The 19,057-nt window shown below is 38.5% G+C and overlaps 1 protein-coding gene across 1 annotated transcript in view; it reads right to left on the bottom strand.

Annotated features, from left to right (window-relative positions):
- Positions 1-9,063: 9,063 nt before the first annotated feature.
- COL4A1 (collagen type IV alpha 1 chain) overlaps positions 9,064-19,057 on the bottom strand; it is a 120,798-nt gene continuing 110,804 nt past the window's right edge. Inside the window, exons 47-52 of the mRNA XM_058045832.1 lie at positions 18,527-18,625; positions 18,167-18,379; positions 17,235-17,412; positions 14,328-14,442; positions 13,531-13,703; positions 9,064-11,986 (exon numbers count right to left, since the gene is read on the bottom strand). Coding sequence (XP_057901815.1) covers positions 11,905-11,986; positions 13,531-13,703; positions 14,328-14,442; positions 17,235-17,412; positions 18,167-18,379; positions 18,527-18,625 — 860 coding nt within the window. The 3' untranslated portion in view covers positions 9,064-11,904. The remainder of the gene's footprint in view (positions 11,987-13,530; positions 13,704-14,327; positions 14,443-17,234; positions 17,413-18,166; positions 18,380-18,526; positions 18,626-19,057) is intronic.

The raw sequence follows: 19,057 nt of genomic DNA on the forward strand, positions 1-19,057 counted from the left end.
TGATATTGATTTTTAATACAGTTTACCATTCTTGCTTCAGCCTATGGTAAGAAGAAACCAGATTCATGATAAAGATATAAGATATATTGTGAGCTTCCTGGCAACTGCACCAATTGAAACAACTTCTTGCTACTTCATTATAATACAAACCCCCCTGAGTTCCTGAGGGCAATGAAACACCCCCTTTCCACTCCCTGGAAGACTGAACAGTGTAATGGGAACCTCAGTCATCTGCCACAAAGAAAGAAAATATAGGACAGGGAGTAGATTGCAATTTAACCTCTTTTTTTGTTTCTTACTCAATGTGTCTTAACTTTCCTCTGAAAATATCTAAAGACTATAATACCATGTAAGAGGATACCAATGTGGAAAGAAAAGAGAATTTTTATTTATTAAAAAATATATATATATCCTTCTTTGGCAATATGCCAACCTGAGACAGTGCAGTCAGTTGTAAAATCATTAACACTTGCAGGGGCTTGGTTGATGTGATAGTTTGAATGACAAATGTCTCTGCATTCCTAATGTACTCTTAGTGACCTACACATAGACACATATCTCATAACATGTCAGATTAGGCACTTCACTAGCATTCAATTACCTAGGCACAGAGAAAGAAAGTGGAGCAGAAAAAGTGAATTTAATATTAGGTATGATTTGTTTGGGGTAAGTACTGCAGCACAAAAAAATATTCTGTAAATGTAGTATTATCATTTGGTCTCTTAAGATGCTTTAACAGGCTGTTCAGAGAGGTTTGTATTCTTCTTCTCTGGAGACGTTCAGAACCCACCTGGACACAATCCTGGACAACTTGCTCTCAGTGAGGTGCTTTAGGAAGGTTATTGGACTGGGTGATCTCCAGAGGTCCCTTCCAATCCCAACCATTCTGTGATTCTGTGAAGAGTTCAGAAGTAGTGGTTTTATACAGCTGTAAAGGACTGGCAGCAGTTGTCAGGAGCTGTGGACATAAAGACAGCAGTGCCTGTGGACATGGGCTCAGAGCAGGCACTGGGTGAAGAATCTGGGCTCCAGCTCTACTCCCAGCCCATGGCTCCTGCGTGCCTTGGCTTCAACTCCTCTGCCGGCAAGAAATGGGGATGATCAATCTAATTGCAGAAGCCTGGAGCAAATGGCATTAGGTAAGGTTGAAAGGCTGACATTTGATGACATTTTCGCATTTGTAGGGCATTTTGATGTGGCCACTGGGAAAGGATGAGAGCAGCAGGTAAGGAAGCAAGCCAGGTGCTTTCTCAGAACACCCCAGATGGCAGTATGTGTCATGTCAATGATGTCAGGAGAACATATATTTCCTATTTCACAGGAAAATCATTCTTCCAGGCAAGTTTTGCTTCATGTTTAATTGAAGTCCAGTTTGTCTACAACGTCAGAAAATTACTTTTGTTACTGGGTAAAACTAATTATTTGGAGAACATAGCCCAAAAAGCTATCTTGAATATATACATTTGTTATACTTCAAAAGACTTCTGGCAATTCTTGACCATAAAGTAGTAAGTAACCATCCAGAAGAAGATGTAAAAAACTGGAAGATTAAAAGTAGTTCTTAGAAAGCAAATCACTTCCCAACATATGAAAAAAAAAAATTAGTGAAAGGCTTTATGCAGATAACCCCCAGGAGATAAAGTAAGAAGCTCTTCAATTGCCTCAGGAAAGTTAATGTTAAAAGGCAGATTCCAAGCTAGGCTGTATTTTTTAAAGTAAAGGCTTTTGTTGTTTGTTCTCACTATTTAAATCTTTTTCAAGCAGACTAAAAGGACACAAAATTAATTCTACTAGGAGTTTATAGTTTGCTCTTATAAAAGGGACAGACTTTTTCTATATATAGCAGAGGAAGAAGAGAGTTGAGAGCATTACTCAGCAGCACAATTCCTGCCTTTCTGTAAAAAAACAAGATATTTTTGCATCTTCTTTGTGAAGCATTTCACTTGCTCTTGTGCTTCCACCCAGCTGTACATTTTACCTAGTCAAAAGAGAATTTCTTTTGTTGCAGCAAATTTTCTCAGACCTATTGTTCCCAGAATTTATAAGCAGGACCAATTGAGTATGTGTCCCTCATACTGACACACAGAGGTTACACCACTCTGAAACAAAACAGAGTGGACACGTTGTGATGGTGTTTGTCTCTGAATAGCCTGCAGACCTGGAGCACAGGGAGAGACAGATGTTTGGGATAACACATGGGAAACACTGAAGAGAACTAGACTTTGCTGGGATTTTAACTGTTATGCTGATAACAGACAGCAAACAAAGGTCAGAATAAATGGTGGCTGAAAAGGACCAGGTCTCTTCAGTTTGCTTTCATTTCATTAGGAAAACACACTGTTTGTACAATCAATCAGAGATTTCAACAATGGACTGGCTAGAGATGAGTCACTAAAATGAATAATCCTTTTTAATCTCTATGAAAAACATCCTGTTAGCATTGCCATATTCTAGGAATTGTTATAACAGGAGCAGAAAAAGGATTAAGCGCTTAAACCTGTCCCATCAGTACAAGTTTATTGAAGTAGGATCTCTCTGTTGGTAATGAGCCTTTACTTCTTACAAAAACAAGAGACTATTTCTATTCTGTGTTCCTTTTCTTCTGTAACAAACCCTCTATGACCCACCAACAACATGGCTATTTAAAAAATTTAAATCTAGTTCAAGTCACAGCACATGCTGAGGATAACACAAAAGTAAGGATAACAAGTTCACCAAGATCATACCAGAGCCTGATCTCAGTGCCTTTCAAGGAGAGTATTGCACTTCTGCCCAAATTGTTCAGAGATTATGAATCCTGTAGACTCACTGCTGTTCTTTCCATGTTTTGCAGCACAGTGCTGTGCCTCTTTCAAAAGGTGAGTGATTCCAGGAAGTTATTAAAATATGCAGCATGTTCTGGGTAGCATAAGGCTGGAGCCTGTGCTTTCAATACCAAATGCAAAAAGACTGTGAGCTATGCTTAATGAAAAAGCTCTCCAGCTACCTGACAAGAACTATTAGTCTCATGAGCTATGAAAATTCCTAGAGGAGGCAGATGACTACTTTGTTTTCGTCACAATAGTTAAAATGGCAAGTGCTTGCTAAAATAGTTGTGTCAATAGAAACTGATGGCAAGCCTTTACTGGTCTCCTTTCCAGAAGTGGGAGTTCAAGAAGATTGCCTCATCTCACTGCCTCTGTCACATCAAGGTGTCTGAAAGATATTGAAGGTGATACAGTACAGCACCCACGGAGACATCTTCAATTAATCTCAGATAAATTGACAAGGCTTTATCATCAACAGGTGGCCCAGCAATGCTTGTTTTGAATGCCACTTTTAAAATACATCACAGTATGCCTAAGCCTCATCATCTTTTCTCCCATGAACTAACACCGATTTGAGCAGAAGCAGAGTAGGGTAGCACCAGCTGTATTTGCAGGGTAGTGCAGGTGTGGTGTTTTTAAGTCAAGGACCTGGGTCATATCCCAGCCACAGAGAAGTTTACCCCACAGTATATCATCAGTCCTAACACACTGACTGCCCACACCATGAACAGGCTGCAGCTCATGACCAGATTGTCTGCCCCCTTTTTTTTTGTGCTGGACTTCTTCCCAAGAGCAAACAGGTTGGAGAGGGAACAGTCTGCACCTGTACCTCCCTTCCAGGTGGAGCTGAGCCAGAGCTCACATTTGCACCTAGAGCTCTCAGCTCTTGGCACATCTTCCACCTTCAATGAATAATTAAAAATAACTGAGCAAGATCTCTTACTTACTACAGATTGGGTTCACCCTTGTGTCAGATGAATTTCAATAAAGTTTGTGACGAGTAGTACAGATGATGGGTTAATAGGCCTTAGAGGTAAAAAATATATAAAAAGAACTATTGATTTATTGTGTTATGCATTATATTTATTATTTTAATACATATATTTAGAGATATAATCCATAATAAGAATCTCACCTGAATACAAAAGGGTAGTATCTAGTACTAAGAAACTACAGATATGGACAAGAGCTGTGCATTTCTTTTCAGTAAGTGATAACACATCTTGGGATGGTGTGCTGGTTTGGGCCCAGATGGAAATGAAGCACCATTAAGCTGCTCACTCCACACCTCCCCAACCCCACCATCTTAGTACTTAGAACCATTTTAGCCTTCCAGTCCTGCTAGCCCAGTCAATCCCACCAAATAGCTATGCAAATTTGTCAGGCCTTAATACTTAACATGTTTTGTACCTACATTCTTATTGAAAAAATAGCTCCAAATCTCCCTTTTTTTTGATGGTTTCAATGGATTCCCCTGGCTGATTTTTTAAAGGTAATTTACATCCAGTTTACTAAGTCCTTTCTCTATTAAATAGCAGGAGTTTCTAATCCCCTCCTTGAAACTCTGTGAAGGAGTTTTAGGCTTCTCATCTTGGCAAAAGGACATCAAGGATGGATCAAAGAGGACACCTGTAAAAGTCCGTATGTCAGAATATTCTGGTTATGGAGAATAACCTCTCCTAGTGATTGTTTCTCCTTTTATACTGACTCTTCCTGGAGCCCAAAACAAAGAAAGTAAGTGATAAGCTGAATTTCCTGAAAAAATACCTTGCCTCATTTCACTTACCATTACTTTGCTTTGGAGGCACTGCTTTGAATACCATGTTACTGATTTTTTCCTCCTTCAGGAAAGTGACTGAGAAGATAGAAAGTGACTCTCATCAGGCACTTTTCCTCAGGTTATTTGATATCTTATGTACAATACCCACATATCTGATTCAGCTGTCATTTTAAAAGCACTGCAACACTTTAGAGTCTATGTAAAGTTGTATACATTAAAAAGTCTAGCAAGTGCAATGGAATAATCAAAAACTAAACAAGTCTTCATCACCATTCAGGAGTGCTAGACACTTAGGGAGACCATGACCCAGCAGAGACACACCTGTTTAGGAGTTTAGAACTGCCTTCCTGTCTAACTAACAGCAAGACATCTCCCTTTCACAGCAGCAATGGCATTTATTTGTAATTGTAAACAACTTAGAAATACAAAACCCCCGTATATCAGTTTATTCTAAGTAAAGCCTGAAGACAGTAAGTACTAAGCTCCTGTGGGTTCATTGCATAACAATGTACATAAACATAAGTTTTGTCTCAGTTTGCCACATTCATGTTTGTATTTAACACATTTTTGTTTAGGAAGCAGAAAAAAAAATCAGTTGTCATGAGTCTATGCAACTATATAAAATTAGATTCATAAGAACCCATAGGAATGATAAGAATGTCCTTTGCTGAACCTTGGTGCTGAAGACTTGGCCACATGTGAAAGGAGGTAGATGATCTTACACATTCCCTCTCCACTGCTGCCACATGATGAGTTAATATTTGATTAGACAGTGCTGTATCTATGGCACCTGTTCACCAGGGAGACTAGGACAACAACTGATGTAATCTACCTTATTATATACTTAATGATAGAGGAGAAGCACTGCTTTTTCAGCTTCCCACGTCTGCTTTTCATTTCCTCTCCTGCACAATCCTGAGAGGTCATGTTCAGTGCCTTGCAAGAGCAAACAAACAACTACTTTTTTTTTTTTTTCCCCTCTCTCTCTTTCTGTGATTCTCTGCAATTTGTTTGATAGAAAAGAAAAACTTTAAAAATTTCCTCTCTACTGTGTGTTTCTAGGAAGAAAACTACTTCTTGAAAATAGCTATTAATATACCTGTGTTGGCAAGATTTCTCTGCAATAGGAGAGTACCCAAAAAATGCTTTGGTACCAATGCTACATGGAAGAGCCATAATGTTCATAGTGGTGGTTCCCACACTTGGCTGCTGTTTCCAGATCCTCATCACAAATATCCTCTCAAGACAACCTTGCCCTTTGACAAGTAGGAGCTACTCAATTTTTTAGGTCAGTTCTCTTAAATTCCACTTTGCAGAAGTACCAAAACACCTCATCTGAGCAGATTCCTAACTTGTCCCAGCTGTTTGTACCTGTGATTCCCAGTCACAGTGACTTCCTCTAGGAAATGCCCTCACAACTTCAGTAGCTTTCCTTCTGAGAAATCCAATCTCTACAGGGAATCCCTCAAATTCTTACGCAACTATGGATGACTATAGTATTTCAGATACTGTCTTTCTTACTCTGAGTAGCTGTTATTATAAAGTGAATATATAATCCAGGGAATAATTTTTCAAATTTCCATTTCCAATTTTTTCCTTCCTATTTTAAAGAGGTCAAGATCTTTCCCTGATGTAAGATTTGCCTTTGAAGAGAGGGGAAGGAGAAATGCAGTGGGGGTTTCTTTGTGGGTTTTTTGGACACCAGAACTTCTTTTCTTTTCTATGTGTTTTTTTAATTGGGAAAAGAAAGGCTGAGAATTAGACAGGGTGTATCTTTCATTGCCCTGGGCTTAGGTCCTTTCCTCAGTTCAGGAACAATGCCAAAAGGCCTGGATAGTATTAGCTTTGAACAGAGACAGTTGACAGCTCCCAACTGATCAAAGGTAGCAAAAAATAATCTGTGAAAAAGTTGTAGTCTGTCAATGAGGAAACAAGAGCAAATAGCAATTTTGTTTGCAGATTTTGAGAACTACTAGCAATCTTCATTCACTTCTGCCTGGTACTCACCTTCTTACCAGTCTGAGGTCCCAAAGGCGCTGCAACACATCCAGGCCAGGGAAGGAGGAGGTGGATCCCAATATAACTATAAAACAATGTGTACTGAGACTGCCCTGGGAATCAGTGTTTCGGTGGGGATTCCCAGACACATTATTGAAAGTGGTACACAGAAGGAATTGTTGACATGGGATTCATGTGACTGCATTTCAAGTCCCTATGATATTGTTGACACTTTGATCACATCTCTCAAACAGGTTCATGTCCAAAATTAGGCTGGAAAAAATACTGCTATAATTATTTAGAGGAAATAGGAAGACGAGAACATCTTCCACTGCCAGCTTCTATGCCCACAAAGATAACAAAAGGTTTGGCAGAAGGTAACACCGGGCATGTTCTCTTCACTTTGAACCTCTTCCAGGAAACAATGGTGAGAAATGAGCACTCTGGTGTAAGAGTGAGAGGAACGTTCTTTCAAAAACACACCATGGGTTACACTGGTCTAAAAGCTGTGCGCTAAGCATAACAAAAAGGTTTGATCAATGCTCTTTAGACTGTTTTACAAGGACTTTCTCCCCTTCCCAAGCCATTTTACATGTTTATTTACTACAGCATAAATCGTTCTTCATGGGGTTGAGATGACAAATGAATCCTGCCACAATTCTGCATGAAATCTAACATGTTTTCTTAGGTGAGACAGGAGTTGACAGAGCATCAAATGATCATGTTCCATCTATAACTTTCACTCTGTCAAGTCTTCTGTCCTCTGCACACCAATTATTACAAATACAGCTGACTGCATACAGCCAGAGGGGGAAAAAAAGGCAATTCTCTAACATATGTTAAAGATTCAGACATTTTAAAATCTTTTCAATGTTTATGCTCTGTTCTCTGGTTTGAAAACAATGAAAAGCTGCAAAGGAATATGCCTTTAAAAATCAACACTGAAAAGTAAGAAAGAATATTCAGCTCTGAGTATCATCCTCTTATGGTGGGAGCTGAAGAGAGAAGGTGGTGTCAGTAAGCCTGACTGAGTAAAATATCTTACAATAGAAGCATTCCCGTGTTCATGAGAAGTAGTAGCGATTTTTCCTCCCACAGATATTAACACCTCAAGCAACACAACAAGCTTATTGTTTGCCAGAGAGAAATAGCCAAAACCCACACACTCCCCTCTGCATTTTCTTTAAGGACTTTCCTCTGACACTGAAGAAAGAGAATGGTTTAAAGATTGTACTTCCAGGAAATTTTGGGGGGTTATTTTGTTAGTACATCTTTCACAAAGAACATGTGCTTCTTGTTTAGCTGTTAGTGCTAAAAGTAAGTTTGTGCATTAGTTTTTGTTTATAATTATTCTGTAGAGACTTCAGCAGTATTACAAATTCACAATTTTTATCCATTTCATACTACACTTTTACTAACAGTTGGGTGGAATTATTTCCTCCTCTCTACCATCTTTCCTGTGAAACCAACAGGCTAAACACTTCCATGTGGCCACTTATTTTCTTAATAATGATTAACTATATCCCAGACCATCCATCACTGGTCTCAGCATTTGTCTGAGCTTGAAATATGCATTTAAAGATCCACCCTAGTCTCTCATATTCTCACTGTTATCTAATTCAGAATGTGAAGATCGTAAGAAAGATAATTTCTATATGAAGAGGTGGAAATGCAGTGGGCAGCACATCGCTGCCACAGTGTGACCAGCAGAGAGTGATAAGCTCCACTGCAACCTCTGACAAAATGCTGTTGGTCTCCTCCAGAAGTCCCAATGCAGACATGGCCAAGCACCTTTACAGAGTAAGGGATGGAGATACAGGCAGGTACTGAGGTAGCTGCCATTTCAATTAGTCAGGGGTCCTTCTTTGTGCTGTATTTTCCATTTAGCTGGTGCTCTGAGATCCACAAGCCTGACTCTGTATTTATGTTTCTCCTCAGGCAGATAGTGCAGATTATTACAGATTTATAAAACATGAAAAATAGGAAAGGAATTCTCAAAAAGTCATGCAGATATACAATTTCAGTCATGAAGAATACAATCACTGCTCTGGGAGCCTAGTATGGGGATACTGTTCTCAGGAGTCCTGTTACATAGAAAAAGTAGTATTTCATCAAGGAAGTTACCTCTATGAAACCAGTAAGAGATACACTTATAAATGAATGTACATACTTACACTGAATATACATTTATCAGAAAAGACATACAGGCATCATTTACTTCAAAATATCTACTGGAACACTTAATTATATTTTTATTTCGTAGTGTGTATAGAAATTTCTTAAACTGAAAACTGATCCATTTCTATTTCAAAAGGAAAACTGCTGGTGACTAGAACGTGTCAAAGTAGAGATGGAGACATGAGAAAATAGTCACGTATTCAGTAGGGTCCTGTTAGCAGATGAGAGACCAAGGTATTTGGTGTTAGTGTAGAGCCGTCCGTCCCAGCGTTACCGCAAAGAGAGCAAGGGCACCACCTGCTGTTTTAGAAATGTATTTATTTGGAACATGACAGCGACTCTTCAAGTACTGCACTCAAAAATTTTCTCCTGAAGCTTCTGCAACACAATTTGAATAAGTGATGACTTAGCAGATGCCTGTTCACACAACGAACTTTATTGTAGCCACAACACTGGCCATAAATGCCTGAATATGGGGTACTAAAGAGGTTTTTGAAAGCAAGGCAGTGTTTCACACAGGCTCTTCCTCACCCAGGGCATCAAAATCTAGCATTCATACATTTTCAGGAGATCTGACTGATATTCAATAAGCACCAAATAGTTTAGTGATTGATTTAAGAAATAGCATCTTCAGCATGAGAATGGTTTAGGTCATTATATGAACTGGAGGTTATAGAATAAATAATTACTACTAGATAAGGAAGACATCAAACTACAGTTCAAGCAGTTTTCAAAAATTTTCAAAGGACCTTGTTTCCAAATGCTCCCAATTGAGAACAGAAAGGTTCATACACACCAAACTGATTTAAACATACATGAAGAACTTTATAGACCCAACTGTCTGGCAGTTCTAAGACAATTTGACCATAGCAAATTAAATCCCTAGCTGACTAGGAGATAAAATGTAGAGTGTGAGCAACAGTTTGGACAGTCTGAGTCAGTGAAGACTCTATCTTTGAATAATTTTTCCTAGATGCCACAAGGAATCACCTTATAGTCTTCTCCTCTTCTTCTGGACGTCAAGTGTCCTTGGGAAAACCCTGCATGAGGCTGCTCAGGCATAATCGGACTGTTTTATTTTATAGACTACAAAGGAACTTTTGTGAGGAGTGGTCTTTTATAAATAAGATTATCAAGTGTCAGAACTTCCATGAGAGTTGAGAATCATTGCCAAATGAAATGGCCAATTTCTATGCAGGAGCCTTCAGCCATTTCGTCAGAGAATGTCCGGAAGGATTTTAATTGAAAGACAAGTTCAAAATAGCAGCAGCTGCAGTGTCTTCACTAATTTTGGAAAACAACATGAAACTTTAGCAAATTATGTGCTTTTGCCAATGAAAATGATAGCACGGCCCATTTCCTCTTCAACCAGAGCCAAGATTCACCTTGCTCACTTAAAAGCAAAGTTTATGAGATATTTTAATTTTTGTCCTATATAATTCAGTTCTGTTTGTGCATGAAAAATTCAAAGGAAAAGTGAAAATGTGCATAATTTGTTGATTCCCATGAGCTGAGATGAAGTTGGCAAATTTTTGTAATGCGTTCGTATCAAATACATTTCAGGGATAAGTTTCTCATGTTTCATCTATCAGTTTCAGTTCTTACAAGATAACAACAGAGGTGTCAATACAGTGCCTTGTTTCCCCCTTTAGAAGATGCTTTGTACATCTGCAAGATGTGCAAAACAAAAATCATCTATGATTGCATCAAGCTTTTGCATTTATTGATGGCTTATTAAAATTAATTAATTGCTGTGAATGAATGCTAATAACAAATTAGTAAAAACATCTTCCTTTCTTCTGTTTGTTTTTTTTTTTTTACACAAATAGTTTTATTACAAACTTGAATTTTTAAGAAATACACATGTAAGAAATTACACAAAGGCCTTGGCATTTGCAAAAATCTTTTGGTATTTGCATGGTAATAGTCCATAAAACATTTCTGGACACAGACGTGCTCAAACAATGGTATCATTGCATAGAAATTCTTACAAATATTTCTGAGGCCACTTTGAAGAATTTTTTTGGCACAATATTAACAAAATTAAGGCCTTATACTTTTCAAAATCAAGTAATTCAGTGTGTGAGTAGTGTTTAAAACCCTGAAAAATATTAAATACAGAATAAAGACTATAAGCTCAAAGCAGAATTTACTATTATAAACACAAATAACTATTAACCTGGGTTCAGTCTCTGCAACTTCAGCATTAAAATGGCTATGTAAAATGAACATTTCACATCATATTTTGGCATTTAACACCTAATTCATGACACTGAAAAGAAGAAAAATTTTGTAAGCTTCTTTTTGATATGATAAACTTAGAGCTTGATTTGCCTAATGGTTGATATCTATATAAATTACTAAAATATTTATATATATTTTTCTTCTTGACCATTGCTGGATCATTCTTTATTCCACAGGAAAGTTTGTTCTACTGCACAAAGAAGCTGCATAGTACCAATATAGCAGAAACACTTACTTGCCTATTTGTGAAGCCAATTTGGCAATTTCTTCCAGATGTAGACCCATTAATACTAACAGCACTAAAGGCTACAAACAGAAGCAAAGGTTGGCAGGATGGCATTCTATGTTGTGAAAAGATGGTTACATGTTGCTTAACCACAGTCTGTAATCCCAAACCTCTTTTTTACATTAGTATTTCTTTGTACAAGAACAATAAGTACATACCCAAGAGTCTGGGATTTTAAGACACCTAGATAACGGTAACAAACTTATCTGGGGAAGAAAAATGAATCTAAATATATAATACAAGAATGAGAAAGGGGGGTCAAACAGTATAAGGCAGAACTGCATACCTCCTAGCACCTTTGCATTTTTTTTCTGGATAAATGCTGACTTTTTATTCTATCAGTGCATTGCATTTATATAAAAAATACATATACTTTGATCAAAAGTGCCATTTGGCATGTCGACATTTGAAGCTTATCTTTGTTGTCTCTTTTCTTCTTTAGCAAGGACAGGGCCAGTAAAGCAGTGTGTGTTAGTTATGCAAGTTCCTAAAAGGCACTTTACTGTTTTCATATTGGACAACAATGAGGTACATATGATATATGTCTAGGCTTCATTGCTGTTAAACAAATAGCACCATATTGTGTGAAATTAGTTGAAATTCAAAAGTCATTATGTTCTTCTCATACAGACTTGACAACGGCTAACATTTGAGCGTAGATCCCCAGCTTTCAAGGTTGAGGGAGTCGGTTTCCTACAGAAAAGAAAGAAATTAGAAGACCCATTAACAATCTTCAGGTTCATGACTGACAACACCAGCTTGGAATGCAAGTCTCCCTTCCAGCCTCTGCTGAACCAAGAAGGTGTTCCTAAGTTCTCCAGTGTGTAATCACTTCCAAGTTTGGTCACAAACTATTGTAAGACTAGTTTTAAACATCACACACTTACTGAAGAGTTCAAATAAAATTGGCAAAGAAGCTGAAATTTGACTGTTTATGAGTTTCTGCTAACTCATGTGACTTTAAAGACAAATGAAAAGTTGGCAAAAGAAATTATGTGATGTCATATAGAAACACAACCCAAACCTTGAGTCTCTAACCTGTCATAAGGAGGTTAGAGACCTCCTAGCAACTAGAAATAAATCATTTTCAGACAAAGTTGTGCTTGCATTTAATGTTTTTCGTTAAAAAATACAATGTGTTTACAGGAAATTGAGGAGTATTTGTGATTTCTGATAGCAGGGCAGGTCCCCTGATCTGGGATTATTTTATTAATCTGAGACATAGTTTGCAGCCAGAAAGGTGTGTGAGGTTGAGAGGTCTCAGGGTAGGACTCAAGGAATGGAAACAACACTCAAAATTTTCTTCTGACCAACCTTCCTCTTTCCTAGGGATCCAGGGCTTACCCCAGTGGTGGGGTGGTTGTGGCAGCAGTTTTTCAGGTTGTTAAGATTATTACAGCCCCAGTGATACTCAGTCTCAGTGCTCAGTTTTTCTACCTACTCCACTGACAGCTATCTGATAAACAAAAAGTGAAAACTGGCTAAACAACCTGTCTCATTCTGAGACAGGCAAGGTAGCATTCACAGATCCAGACAGAAAACACGAAGAGACGCAGGGTAACAGGAGCAGCAGCCAGCACTGTGGTGGAAGAGGGCGATTACCTGCACTCCAGAGGAATGTCTGCTGACTAGCTAAGCTATGCAGACATGGCAACTGACCTATATGCCAACATATTAGTAACATTCATAAAGAGCAAATGAACCTGTGTTGAAAAATACTCATGTGCAGGAGACCAGAACAAAGCCTATGACCACTAGCTGCATTTTACTCAAACATACTTCCTCTAACATTAGGGTAGGTAAATAATTAAGGTAAATAATTGTTCAACTCACTTAGTTTAACACCTGTACAAATTGCAAGTAGTTCTATTATAAGTTAATGCCCATTTACAGGAAATGTTATATTCTAATCTAATTTCAATCAGTATGTCAGCCTATCCCAGTTACCACTTGGTGAATACAATCAGAAACATAGTGGAATTGTGAGCATTGTTAGATTATTCTGAAAAGCAAAATACATGATACAAATGACACATTGCAAACACTAACTGATGACGCATTCATTAATTCCCCTGAAAGCTACTTTTCTTTCTGCTACAAAAGTAATTTACTACATAAATTACTGTGCTAGTGGACAGCCAATAGTTGAACCTGTATTCCATTCAAAAAATACTTATTTTATTCAGTGATAAGGCTCAACTGAGTCTGAAAGAGTGATAAATAAATCATGAACTTACCTGAACATCTCATTCCTTTCTATAGTGGCAAGCCAGAAGCTGTAAGCATTTGCATAGTAATTGCAGGTGCCCCGGCCATGGCATTCAATGAAGGGAGCGCTGCGGAACTCCTCTAGGCAGGAGCCAGGGGATGCCAGGGCCTGGCCAGAGCCCTCAGCACCAGCACTGGTGTGCTAGGAAAGGCAAAAGCATTGGTCAGACAGGGACTTTCCACCTCTTCTGCTACACCTGCAATGAACTCTCTCGCACAAATATTTCTTCACACTTCTCTCCTTATCCTCTGTTCTGTCCATCTGCTGCTTTGTTGCTCAGCTCAAGGAGGAACAAGAAGGTGGAGCTGAAGACTCCAGAGATGGCATTGGGTTCTCTCATTCAACAGCAGCTTGACACATGAGCAATATCAGCTTCAGGACTTCTGTATGCACAGAAGTCCTTCAGGAGTCAGCAGGACTCAAGCTATCTCTATGTAAGCAACGTGCCAGGGCTAGCTCTTGGCCCAGGAGGCACAAGGTCTGGTATGGCTTTTATCTGAACAGCTTAACTCCATTCCCACTCCACATCACAGTGGTCTCTCTCCCATTGCCAAGTGCTAACAGCTCTGGATCCAGCTGTGTCTCAGACCATGCCCAGGCCTTGCCTGGGAAAATGATCCAGGTTCTTTTTGAAGTCACTACAAAGAGTGAAGGACTAATGCCCTCCAAAAACCTGAAGGGACAGAGGCAGATACTATATTTCCATAGATCAAAACCCTGAAACAAATGCTTTCCTCAGCTCAGAGTATGTCCCAGTACACTTACCATGACAAAGGAGTAACCAATCCAAAGTGAACTCCAGCCTTCAGGACACGGTGGTATTTGAATTGTTTGACTGTGAACAGCTATTACCATAGCAGGAGCTTCACATACAGAGCATCTAGAAGGACCAAGACATGAATGAGCTGTGTGCACTTAAGGATTAACAGTTCATTATTCAGAAGCTACTTTCTTTATGGAATCTTGAAATAGAAAATGTTGTCACATTCAAAACCAAAGGAAAATCACAATGTTTCATTTAGAAAAACAGCCAACTGGTTCTTTTTTCTTTCTTGTTAATTTCTAATTTATTTGATAAAGTTCTAATTTCTCCCTTACTTAGGGAAAGCTCAACTATTAAGTCTTATTCCTATTAGCTTTCCTATGAGAAAAGAATAAGAGACCTCTTATCTGAATATTTACATGTATTTTTCTTTTTCTAGTCCTGTTTGTACTGAAGTTTATAAAGTGCTCCATGTCACGAACATGGGGGACAAATAGCCACTATCTCAGCAAGTATCACTTAAAAGTGGTCTAATCTGATCAGAAACAAGTAACAGCAATTCATCATCCTAAACTTAGCTCTGACTTCCAGAGAAAAAGCCATCTCTCTGGAAAATGTCTTACAAAGGCAATCACTGCTAATCTAATCTAATGCAGACTCTTTCCCATGCATTTTCCTTGAAAGTGTTTTTTATTTACATTTGTGGTCTATATGTCCACTAAGAGATTTCCAGCAAAGTAACTTGCACAACAAACTTCAAAGCAATTCTCCAGAAAGGCATGCAGCACCAGCTCTTTTACTTCAGATAAATTCCTCATGTCTCAGAACTGCTAAGTTACTGAATAATCCAATGACCAATCATTCCTCCACAGAATCACAAAAAACCCATGAGCTGGGCTGGAATTTTAATATGGGGGCTGGCAATAAGGAATTTGGTAGATATAATCAGTTTTTCCTTGTACAATTCTTCAACTGGCTGCTGCAGTTAGCAATTATGAACATTATTCAAAACTAAACAGTCTGATCCCTGTTATCAGAGCAGGGAAAAGAATCAAGTGCAAAATGGATTAAGTTGGATTCTGGAAAATGCAGAGAAGCAAAGGTATTCAGAATGAAAGCCTGCTATTTCTGCCTTGTGAAGACTGCTTTCATACCTACTGCCTTCATCTTTAGTGCAGAAGCAAGAGTTATTTTAAGAAACACATCAATGAAAGAGTAAGTTAAAAGAAGGAATGTAAAGCTGCCTCTATTCTTGGAGCTCTGCTTTGCTTCAAGAGATTTCTGGTATTTCAATAGAAGGCCATACAGGAAAAGAAGTCCTGTGATTCAAGGCAGCAAGTAACACTTCTACACATTTTCTACATTTGGACAGGGAAAACTGTCAGTCAAAAAGCATCAACTAATAAAATAAATAGAAAGAAGAGTTTACCAGATTCTTTGCTAGTTTTCTAAAATGAGGATTACAACTATTTCACTCATTTCTATGACTAAAAGGAGAAAGACACATAAGCACACATGCACACACACACATGTACATACATATACACACTTACGCGTTCTTACGGTGCAAAAGCTAATCCGTAGGCATAAGATAAGGCAAAGTGTTGGTTAGTACCTCCTTCAGCAAGAGTTTCAAATATGACTGTTAAAGGCTATTTTGCATTATATGGGATGGCATAAAAAGAATATAAATTTCAGAGGCTGGCAATTTGAATTTTTTTCTGAGAGTCAAGCCCCCTTCCATTCATGGACAACAAACAACCAAAAATGTAAGACCAAAAAAATCTCTCTTGAGAATCTTGTCCTCAATCTGCCCATTCATTTTCAAAACATACCAACTTCTTTGGTACTAAACCAAAAGTAAGAATACAGAGTACAACTGCAGATACAAGATGGATTCCACTATGCAAAATAAACATGGAATGTTTTGCAGTAGAGCCATATAGCTTTTTGAACATCCAAGATATCCAGAATACAACCAACTGCTGATTTGGATTGTCCTTTCTCTTGGATGTACCTGAGAAATCACTACCAGCAATCTCCATTCCCATTCATTAAATATGCCTGGAAGAGGGATCAGCAAGAGCTGATACAGATTAGAAGCAATGACAGAAAGGACAGTAATGCCTGTATCTAATGATTATCACTTCAGCTGTAAGGTGAAGATTCCCTTGTCAGACTCATATCCAATTGTAGGGCAGTTTGCCACACTCTTGCTCACAACTCTGGCTTCAGCACTGGATATATTATGCAACAAGAGGTTTTCTAGTGGTCTTAAAATTTCAAATGGACCAAAAATTCAACATTGCATTGATGCAGAACAGTTATGTCTCTGATATAAGCACCATTCTTTATGCTAGCTGTGAATCTGGAATTATTAAAAAAATAGATGATTGATTTTTCAATTGTTTCCTTTAATTCAGAAAATAATGGCTGTATTCAAGCAGAATGTCTAAAACAATGGAAGAAGCCTGTCAGTCTACTGTATGATAAAAATGCTACCATTTTCAAACAAAAGGAAACTGAGCCCTAAAAAGCTTCTAGCTATGGCTAGTCAAAGAACAGAAGTGTTTCGGACAAGAATTGTGAAAAAATGCACAAATTTTCCTTCAAAATACATCACAGCTTTTGCAAGACAACATTTCAAAGTATATCTTTGAATTTCAATTATACTCAAAATAGGCTATTCTATTTCTTTGGGTTTTCCCCAAAATGGATTTATTTTTGATCAAAGTCTAAACTGAAAACATGCACACTTTGAAACATTTCATCAAAAGAATTTAAACTTCAAATTTAAAGGCAGGAAATAAAAATGTACAGATTCAAAACCTTGTCCAGAAAAATAAAGTACCCTAAGCTCTTTCCACAGGCTTTTTCACTTTATAAATACAGCAGAACTGAAACCATACCTGCTGATGAATGGTCTGATATTATCACCAGTGATAGGAGCCATATTCATTGGCATGGGCTCAGGAGTAGACAGCCAGTAGGAGTAGTCATTCCTTGATGCAAAATTACAGACGTTGTTGATATTGCAGAATAAGAAAGGCATGGTACTGAATTTCCGAAGACAGCTTCCTGCTGTGCCTGAAATGTTAAGTGAAAGGTTATTTCTTAACAGTTTTGTTAAGCTACTGCCAACTGCCTAACAATAATTTCCAGGAGCAGCTAAATAAGGCAGAGAACACTTGCTCTGGATGGCCCAGTTTTCTCAGAGGAAGTGAATTCTCTTAGCTTCATGAGGAATGAACAAGGCAAAGAAAGGAGTAGTCCAGTCTTGCCTGTAGAATTACAGAATACGTTAGGTTGGAATAGACCTCTAGAGGTCATCTAGCGAACTGCCCTACCCGTTAGATCTAGTTTCTTGGATCCAGATTTAGTTGAGTTTTGAGGATCTCCAAAGACAAGAAATTCAACCATCCCTCTGGGGTTCTGTTCCAACGGTTTACCATCAGCATAATGAAAGGGCTTTTCTTCATGTTTCACTAAAATGTATCTCATACTTGTGGTCCATTGCTGCTTCTGTCACTGAGACTCTCTGAGAAGGGACTCTATACTCTCTACCCTTTCTCTAGGCAGCTGTAGACTGCAATAAAGGCCTCTCCATAAATATCTGTTAAGGCTGAGCAAACCCAGATCCATCAGACTGCCCAAGACCCCGTGAGCCATCTCAGTAACTAGGAGTTGTATCCATTGTGGTGTAGCAACATCTTCCTTGTTCTGGTGTGCCTAGGTCTGAGCCAGAGCAATTACACAGATTTGCTCAATGCAGTCCTACAAACGAGAGCAGCATTTGGTTTGTAATGAGTTCTAACTGAATTCTAATTTGGTCTCCACTTACCCAGATCTTGGCCATGTGCTCTTTCATTGCCTTGTACATAAAGCAAGGAGTAGCCGTGGTAAATCAGCCTTGTTCCAAATGGACATGATGGTTCTTCAATGGTTTGACTGTGTCTGGTAACAAGGAATCCATGAGCAACTGATGGTGCCCCTGGTGGGCCCATAGCCCCAGGCAAGCCATCAGGGCCAGGGGGACCAGGAAATCCTCTGGGCCCTACAATACAGAGAGACTCCTTTTATTTCTGCAGACAGAGTCCCTCCCTACATGTCTAAAGAAGTGAAATTAGATACATTCACACCTAATATCACATGTTATTTTTTCCATGAAGGAATCAAGTCTTTGAAGAATGCAGGGACTTACCTGGGGGACCAAAAGGACCAGCTTCTCCTTTCTGCCCAGGCTGACCATCAAACCCTGGACTACCAGGTGGTCCAGGTACACCTGAAGGTCCTGTCACCCCTGTTGAAAAACAAGCAATAATTATTAGTGGATATTATTTCATGTTCATTCTGACCTTTTGGCTTTTAATACAGTACAGCATAGGTATGCCTCAGCATAAACTAAACTCCTGCAGATTTAGTGCAGACAGTTCCATATCTAGAGAATATATGAGGGTTACTGCAGGCAAAGTGATTCTATAGTAGAGAAGGAGAAGCAAGGAGAGAGCATCTTTCTAAACAAGCTAGCATTTGACTGGAGTACGAAAAGGAATCTCTTCTCTCTCTGCTTATCATATGACTCAATCAAAAATAGACCATAAAAAATTAGGGTCATGAACAGTGGGAAAATGTGTATCCTCTTAGCTTCTTCCCAATTCAGACATATTTTATGTCTTCCCTTTATCAATTTTTAGGGATGCTATGAATTCTACATAAACTCAGCAAATCTTAC

The sequence above is a fragment of the Melospiza georgiana genome, chromosome 2 (genome assembly GCF_028018845.1).
Source record: "Melospiza georgiana isolate bMelGeo1 chromosome 2, bMelGeo1.pri, whole genome shotgun sequence".
Classification (NCBI taxonomy): domain Eukaryota; kingdom Metazoa; phylum Chordata; class Aves; order Passeriformes; family Passerellidae; genus Melospiza; species Melospiza georgiana.